The sequence below is a fragment of the Pogona vitticeps genome, chromosome 3 (assembly GCF_051106095.1).
Source record: "Pogona vitticeps strain Pit_001003342236 chromosome 3, PviZW2.1, whole genome shotgun sequence".
Taxonomy (NCBI): domain Eukaryota; kingdom Metazoa; phylum Chordata; class Lepidosauria; order Squamata; family Agamidae; genus Pogona; species Pogona vitticeps.
The window spans coordinates 53,516,487-53,525,240 of record NC_135785.1 but is presented as its reverse complement, the minus strand read 5'-3'; the positions used below and the strand labels follow the sequence as shown (position 1 = coordinate 53,525,240).

The window sequence follows — 8,754 nt, the reverse complement described above, 5'->3', positions numbered from 1 at the left end:
GAGGGGAGGGGGGAGAGAGAGATCAATCACATGCACATCATCTCTGGGAGCAGCAGCTGCTCCTTCCCAAACTGTTAACAGGTTAGGGGGGGGGGAGGGAAGAATGTAAAGTTCTGTATGTAGAAACTGCAGCAACATTATTCTAGAGTTACTCTGAAGATTTCACCTCCTGTTGAAAACAAAACAGAAAAACAAAAAAACGAGCACCCCACGTAATATTAGAAACATTTTTATTTCTAAACAGGTCACACTGTTAAAAAGGTGGCCTCAGAAACATACACTTTGCTTTCGCTGTCACAGCAGGAAGTTGTAACAATGTTTTTTAAAAAGGCCTACATAATAAAGATTTTTCTCAGTCGGTTAACACAATAAGAAAATAACATCTATATTTCTATATAAAAAAGTAAACTCTGCTTGGTAGTTTTCTAAGCACCCTGAAAAGATGATCAGCAGAGCAACCATCACTTTTCCCAGGATGAAAGGGAACGGTGTTCTCAAAAACATGGCTTCTAGGTTTCTGCTGATTCCTCAAACACCAGTTTCAACTCAAAATCAAGAGCACCTGTTACAGTCAAAAGTCATCAGTTACAGACTGAGAACACAAGCAAAATTTTCAATAAAGTCATCTGCCAAACCATGACCACTCCATTTCAGGAAAAATGACATTTGCAGGACCTGGCAGGAAGAAAGAAGAGTTATTTTCCTGTACTCTAGTTCTTTTGAGTGGTCATCTGTGAATTCACACTAAGGGGTCGTGCGGTGCCTGAGCAGATGTCCTTGGAATCTTCCAGAGCCTAGAAAGCTAATAGCCTCAACCTGACAACCAGTGCCTATTCCTCCATTCAATGGCTATTTCTCTGTTCCCATGTCCACGGCTGAGTCAAACACAATGCATGGCAAAAGGGAGGTTGTGTGATGAAATTACTGCTTGACCAACTGATGCATCACTCCTGTCTCAGATGTCCAGTTTATACAGTAATGCTTGAGGAACAACAACATGAGCTGAGACCATGTAGCTGCCTTACAAATGGCCATCATCTATACTCTTTTCATGGAGTAGAGGAAGCTAGGACTCTGGTGGAATGACTCAGGCAAAGGTTCATGCCAGCTGGTTAGATAGTGATGACATGAACTTGGATATCAATTGCGAGAATACGCGATTGCTGTTCTTTCTTAGCAGGAGACAACTTTCTAGTCTTCTGAAAAGCCTTGGTTCTGGAAGACATCTACTGTGTGTAGTGATCTTTCTAAGTCTGTGGTAGAGACTGAAAAAAAAGGTTGGCGACAGCAGATATTGGCGAACGTGAAAGTATGTCACAACTTTAGGGAAAAAGACATATCTATTGCTAGGACCACCTTATCTTTAAAGAAATGCAAGAAAGGGGGGTGTCACAGTATAATGTGCGCAGCTCACCTGCCTACCTGGCTGATGTAACAGTGACAAGAAATATTGTCTTGTATATAAATAAATACAGAATGCAGATAGCCATAGGTTTGAACAGTGGTTTCACCATCTGATTAAGCACCAGCAGTAAAGACCATTGAGGTAACAGTGTTTTAATATTGGGGTATTGATTCCATAGGCCTTTTAGGAATCTCTTTACTGTCTCGTACATGAAGAATCGTGCTGCTGGGGAGCTGCCTTCCGGTTCACCACTACAGCAGGGAAGTAGACCTTTGAGGGAGGAATATGAAAGTCCTTTTTCCTTCATACGGAAAAGAAAATGGAGGACTGTGTGCAGTAATGGAGGACTGCAATGTTCTTCCAGCAATGTTGCAAAGGAGATGAACTTATTCCATTTATATTTGAAACTTTTCACGTAGATGGTTTTCTAGCTTTGAGTAGGATCCTTTTTATGAAAGCCTCTACGCTGTTAGTTTTATTGCCGGTTATCAGGAACTCTAACTTCAGTCTGAATGGACTCTATGACGACTGATTTAGAGGAGATCTTACAGATAAAAATAAATGATGTTGGAGTCTCCCTGAAGATTGTGTCAACCGCTTGGAGTGACCCTTCTCAAAGATATCATTTTAATCTAGATTGTTTGTTCCTTACTGTGACCTCTATGAATTTTTTGCTAATTTGACAGGCCTGCATTTGGTGCCCCTTCCCTAAACAGTGCAGGCACTTGGGAGTGTCTGTCAGTTAGCAGAATTCCCATCACCACCAAATCACACTTTTTGCATGGGGCCACAGAAGGAAGGAATGACAAAAAAAAACTATACTTCTTTTTTAGCTATATGGTGAAACCCTCTTTTATAGTTTAGGAAGAATAATGAAGTATTAACGGGGAAGGAAAAATGAGAATTATTTACAGTAAGTAGGCTCTGGATGACCATAAGATACGGCTTCAGTGGCAATCAAAATGGAACTGGGAGCTAACGGCTGGGTGGAGGAATGAACGTTGTGTGAGGGTGGAGCTAGCAGCTTTCTTGGCTCTGGAAGACTCCAAGGACCTCTGCACAGGTACAGAAAATGCCATTAGTGGGAATTACAGAAACCATTAAGAAGAAAAAGAACAATAAAACTTAGTGGCATAGAAGTCCATACACACTCCCCAACCCACCTGTCTCCATTACAGCGGTAGTCACACAGAGATGGCTCATCCTGTAGCCAAGAACAGAAAACCAATGAGCAGAGTTGCCAAAGTCCTACCATTTGAAGAAATCTTAGAGGCAGATCACAGTGATAATAATCTGGTCAGCAGATGTTTGTTATTGTAGAGAGGCCAAAATGCATCCATGGACCCCCTACCAAAAGGAGTTTTTTTGGCACTTCCTGTTGGGAGTGCTTTGATGGAGTTTCTGCATGGCAGAGGGTTGGAATCGATGGCCCCTCTGGTCTCTTCCACCTCTGTAATTCTATGGTTCTTGAAAGCCTCCAAGGCCAGTCCTTTAACAATGAAAATGGGTGTGGAGGGCAAACTCCCACGGCATAAGCAAAACCAGAAATAGGCACCTGTTCCTTTTCTGGCTTGGCATTCTTTGCCCATTTTCATTATCCTTCCACTTTTTCAGTGGCATCGCAGTTCCTAACAGGTCCTGAGGACAGAAGAAAGTTGGCTTACCAACTTCCCAAAAGCAACCTACACCTGTTCTATGAGATAACATATGCTTAAAATACTAGGACTGAAGCCGGGTGCCACACAGCAATGGGTCTGTAATACAAAGCTGTGGAAACAGCAGAAACCAAGGCAGAAGTGATATTCACACACTTCTGCAGCTATGCTGCACAAGAGTCACAATATGGAAAGAGGCCGCTGACTGAGCAATGCTGGCTGCCTGGGCGTAACACCCCACATGCTTCCACAGGCATAACTTTACACCAATTTTGAACAGGATTTCATATGTGTTAACTGTAATACTTACTGATGAGGTGCTTCTGATATCACCAATAGTTTTGGTGCCAGCACTTCCTAATATCTAACTTTGCTCGAAGCACCAGCCATGGGCCCTATATATAGCTCAGCCTCTTAAGATTCTACTCCACACATCTAAAGAAGGAGACTGTAACTCACAACAGTTTTTGTAATCATAAATCTATTAATCTAAAATGTGCTACCAGACTTTCTCTGCCACGGTTGCCACTGCAAATGAGGGGAGTACTTGCTGCAGCAACCAAGGATGCCACAGAAGGCTCTTGTCTGGGTGGGTGAGGAGGGCAGCAGAGCAGAAAGAATCACAGCCATGGAATGTCTCCCTAACCCTCAACGCCACGTGTCTGTGTGTGTGTGCGCACGCGCTCCTGGAATGAAGAGAGGGAAGTGGCCACCAAGTTCTATCAGCTGTGGCAAACCTACTTCTAGGAATCGAAGGCTGAAAGCATGCTTCACTTGTAGCAAGTGTCAGAACTTGGAAGCACTACTTGCTTTAATCACATATTTGAAAAAGTAAAACTTCTGAGACCGGGGGGGGGGGGGGGGAGAGGGGTCTCCTCTTACATTTCAAGCTGCTCAGTCGTCTCCACCAAGACCTACCTCCACGAAGGCTAGCTAACACTTGCGCTGTTTCTTGGCAGGCTTGATAGGGGAGAACTCCTCCTCCTCCTCTTCTATGGATGCATCTTCCTCGCTAACATCCTCCTCACTGGACTCTGAGGGATCCCTCCTGTGAACTGAGATACAGCCAGAACAGTTGCTTAAGCCACCACCCCCTCCCTACCATGTATTACCAGCCAACCTCATCCCAGTCCTTGCAGAGAAGGCAGGTCTCAGGGGATGGGACTGCCTCCTGTCAGCAAAGTGCCGAACTGCTTTACCTTCTGGACTCATTCCAAACAGTGCGCAGGCAAGGCTACCTGCTCTGCCATCAAGCCCTCCTTCCCACTTACAGGTGACTAAATGATACTACCTCAGCCATGAAGGGAATGTGGGACAAAGCAGTCAGAGGTCACACATCCAACAAAGAAGGTGGCATACATATGTATATTATTTAATGTTGTCTATTCCACTGCACATCCCTCCTTGACAGGAAATGGCCACCTCTTCCCTTCTCAGGCACCCTCCCCAAGAGCTCCTGAAATCCCAGCCAGAGCTTCTTACAGATTTGGTGTTGTCCTGCAAGGTGGACAGGGCCAGATCCTGAGCACAGGCGGAAGGTCACTGGGGGTTGAAGCTCAAAATGCTCCAAACACAGCTGTGGGGGGGAAAAAAAGAGAGCAAAAAATCAAGGCACATATGAGGAAGAAAGGACCATCTCCTCCTGATTCATGGACTCTTTGTCTTTCTCCTTCACATAATTCATATGGATTTGTACCTCCCCTAGATCTCTATTCTTCCATTTTCAAAGGCATGACATTTTTATATACAGCTAAAGAAACAGTTTTTATTTTTCATTTTCTGAAAAACATACTGCCGATCCAGAAACAGGCAATCAACCAGTGAAAGGAATTAAACTCCTCAGTCAAGAAAGGTTACACTATACAGGTCTGTTTAGCTTTGAAAACAGACAAGTAAAAAAGAAAACACAATGGAGGTGCATAAAGTTGCACATGCTGTGGCGAAAGTAGGTAAGAAAAAACTCTTCTCCCTTCTTTAATAACACAAGAAATCAGGGTCAAATTCAGATTTAGGACACATAAAAAGAAGAACCTGTTCATGCGATGCTGTGGAACTCACAAACACCAGAAGCTGCAATGGCCACCAACTTGGAGAACTTTAAATGGAGATTTAACAGACGTCAGAGCCATCCATGGCTCCTAGTTAGGATGGTTATACATCCCCTTCCACCATCAAAGGAGTGTGCCTGTTTATCACTGGCTGAGGAATAAGGAAGGGAGGGGAAAGATGCCCGTTCTGCTGCACTGGCTGTCCATAGGGCTGGTATGAACAGAGTGCTGGACTAACTGAGCTTTTAGCAATCTGATGCCTTTCAGTTCGGACGAATCTGTGCAACAGTTCATTTCGGTTTCAATATGAATGGATTCTAGTGTGAATCAAACCATGGATTTGAACTGATTAAAGGCAGCTGCTCTGGGATGAAAGGAATCCATTGATGCCCATGAACAAAAACTCCCTCTCTAGATCACAGAGCATACACCAAAGAAAAGGATTCACAACTGCACAAAAAATTGTGTTGTGGGTATTACAAAGACAGCCATAAGCCAAACATTCCACAAGAACCTCTTCCTGATTTTCCTGCCAGTTCTTGTAACCTCCACATGGCTCCGTTTTCTTCCCAAGCACCTCAGCACCCCACTCACAACTCAGCCGATTGTTTTACCGAGGGCTGGCATGACAACTTCAGGTTGGCCACTGGCACAGTGATCTCCTTGTTTTGATAGTCACGCCCGATAAGCTCCACAATGTTGCATTCATCCTTTGCACCTTCTGACAGGCAAACCTTGAAGATTAAAAAAAAACTTGGATACTAAGCACCCTCTTAAGGAAAAAAAAAGAATACACTTTCCCAGGCTCTACTGCTAAAACCCTCATACAAAGAAAGTTGGAAGCAGGGGAGAAAAAAGCACAAGAGCATGCCAGTAACATGTGTAAGCTGAGGATAAAGGAACAAGGTCTTCTTCGACGGAGGCCCCTCTTCAAAACCAGCAGTACAAATGTCCTTTAGGCAACCACAACCAGCCTAAGGATGGGATCCCGTTCAGGCCTTCCACCAATGGAAGTGTTTCTATCAATGGCAGAAGGAGTGGTGGTAGCTTGTAGCTTCCCCCTCAACATTTTCTCCAAGGCAGATTGTGGGTGTTGGGCGAAATCTCTCTTGTGCGATGCAGGATCAGAACATAAGAAGAGGCAAAGACTTAATTCTTCACACAGTGTCAAGCTAGTTGCTTATGGGCACTCCCAGCTATGGGATTTCATCTTTAAATCTCCAAGCTTTGGTTTCGGCCTGGATAAGGAATTCCACAAGGCCTGGAAGAGCAACTGTGGCCTTGTAGGATACCTTTGGGTCCTGTGAAGGATCACAGGTTGGATGAATTCCTATTTTGAACTGCAAAGCCTGAATCTCTCCAGCCAGGACCACTCTCTCCATGTCCCTTGGAGGATTCTAGGAACTACAATCCAAAAAAAGTAACATGTCCTTTCTCACCAACCCCACAGGCTCTCTACCTAGCCCATCTTTCTCTCTAAATTGGGAAGGATCATTTCAAGCTTGGATTTTTGGAGCAACAGCATTCTACTTCCTCTAGCAGCCATCCATGCTACTTCATTTCTTAACAAGAGATTTCAAAGGAAAGAATCAGAGTACAAAACTAAATGGGCTATCCCATCTCTGCAAGCCCCAGAGATGCTACAGCAGTAGCATCAGTAGCTACAGAGGGGGAAAGGCTCTCCTTTCTCCACAGCTAGGCCATGGGAAAAGTGAGCTATCAGAAGGATGACACGATCCATCTCTTTGCCATCTGAAATCTCACTTGCCTATATTTCACTCCCAGTCCCCTCTGGCAACCGAGCAAGATGTTACACATAAGACCTTATTAAAGGACCCAGAGGCTGCCCAACCTGACTACCTCCACTGCAAGAAAAATAAATACTCTCTTACCATATCCAAAGCTAGGAAATGGTCAGTCTCATCCTCTTCACACACTTCAAAAGTGTAGGATCGGGCACTGCTGTTCAGCTCACATCCTGGAACAAATGTGCATGGAAACTGATTGTAGAAATGAATGAAGCAAAGATGCACTACCACTAAATGGGATTTTCTTTTTCAATGACTATTGCATGGCCTTCTTCCCTATTGATAGAGCCACACCCATAAAAACCCTAGAAATATGCATGTGGGCAACAGCTGAGGCATCCTGGCCAAATTAAATCTGAATTTCATATCTCAGGAGCTTGGAAAGTTCTCTCTCCTCTACAAGTTCCAGAATCAGGCCAATATGGCCAGTCTCCACATCTTCTACTGCGAAGATGGGAACCACCCTGAGTCAAGCGTTCCTTTTCAAGCCAGAAAAACTTTAGAGTCTAAGGGCTGTGTTTCTTCCAGTGAGCTCAAAGTGGTGTACATGCTTCTCCTTCTCCACTATTTATCCGAACAACAACCCTGTGAGGTAGGTCAGGCTCAGGAAAAGAGGGATCAGCCAAGGTCACTTGGTGAGTTTGGTGGTTGGGTGAGAACCAGAACCTGGATATCCCTGATCTCAGTCCAGTAGATTCACAATACTGGCTCGCTTTACAGAATTAATATCAAAAGCCAGTTACATTCTGATCAAGATATATGTATCTGGAGACTTAAAAGTTGCTAATATTCCCCATTCCAAAAGTTTTATCTACTTGCGCCTGAGTGGCTAAAAAAACTTTGAGGCAATCTCTTCATCTACAGGATTTTGCTACCGTCTCAAAGAAAAAGCTTCCCTTTTTAGAATAAGTCCCGACTTCTCTCCCACACACATTGGCTTCAATACGGCAAACTGGGCCGAAAAGGCAGAACTAAATTCCAAAAAAATAAACTACCCTCTATCGGTTCCACCCTCTAACAACCGAAGCATCGTTTCAGTTTTCCAACTATCCTTGGCCGAGAAATACGGGTTAACAGGCGATACAAGGTACGTTTACTCCGGTTAAGTTCCACGTGGTGATCGGCGAGACTCGTTTTGGCCTAAAGGAGGATCCCCGCGTTTAGGTTCAAGAAGCGTCTCACAGGTTGTCTATTTAGGAAGCGAGCCCGATCTGACGAGCAAAGTAAAATACATCTCCAGGGCAAGGCATATCCCCACCCCAACCCCTCCTTCTCTTCGACCGAACCAGCCGAGCCACGTGGAAACACACGCGCTTCCAAACCCAGGAGGTCGGGAGGCGGTGCGGTGCCTGCCACGTGCTTCCTGCCTTTACGGGCAGAAACCAAATCGGGGGAAAAGCCCCGATCTAGCAACCCCCCCCCCCCGGGTAATCGAGCCCTCCTCCTCTCCTCGTCCGCTGACCCCAAATGCTCCAGACGCAAGGGTAGCTCAGCACATCCCAAAGGGCGCCTTCCTTTCCCACCCCCCATCCCCAAAACAGTCGCCCGTCGGAACGATTTCCAGACTGTTAGGATCCCTCTTTACTCACTGAACAAGAAGTGGTTGGTACAAATCGACGGCTTAATTTCATTCACGAAGCTCTCCAGGTCGACGAAGGCGGCCATACCGACACCGAACGAAGCGGAGAGGCCCGGAAGCGCCTTGCCGCCGCTCCTCCTCCCTTCCCGGCTCGGTTAACAAGCCCGCCTCTCCCCCGGCCGGCCGGCCCGCCCAGAGCCTTCCCTCCATGGGCGGGGACGCACCTGGGCGTGTCGCGAAGCGACGCCGTCGCTCCAAG

General features: G+C 45.5%; 1 protein-coding gene across 3 annotated transcripts; it reads right to left on the bottom strand.

Annotated features, from left to right (window-relative positions):
• Positions 1-213: 213 nt before the first annotated feature.
• On the bottom strand, positions 214-8,693 carry NPM3 (nucleophosmin/nucleoplasmin 3). Of its 3 annotated transcripts, XR_002300313.3 has the most exons (7): positions 8,506-8,693; positions 7,001-7,086; positions 5,723-5,842; positions 4,543-4,636; positions 3,979-4,115; positions 2,569-2,609; positions 214-675 (listed from the first exon to the last, which is right to left on the bottom strand). XR_002300313.3 is itself a non-coding variant. In XM_020790865.3 (6 exons), the coding sequence occupies exons 1-5, from the start codon at positions 8,579-8,581 to the stop codon at positions 3,994-3,996; spliced, it is 498 nt and encodes a 165-aa protein (XP_020646524.3). In that variant the 5' UTR covers positions 8,582-8,691; the 3' UTR covers positions 214-675; positions 3,979-3,993. The 3 variants fall into 3 exon arrangements, 2 of the variants coding, with proteins under 2 accessions (XP_020646524.3, XP_020646525.3); XM_020790865.3 differs by lacking the exon at positions 2,569-2,609 and having other exon boundaries at positions 8,506-8,691; XM_020790866.3 differs by lacking the exon at positions 2,569-2,609 and having other exon boundaries at positions 214-562; positions 8,506-8,691.
• Positions 8,694-8,754: the final 61 nt, after the last annotated feature.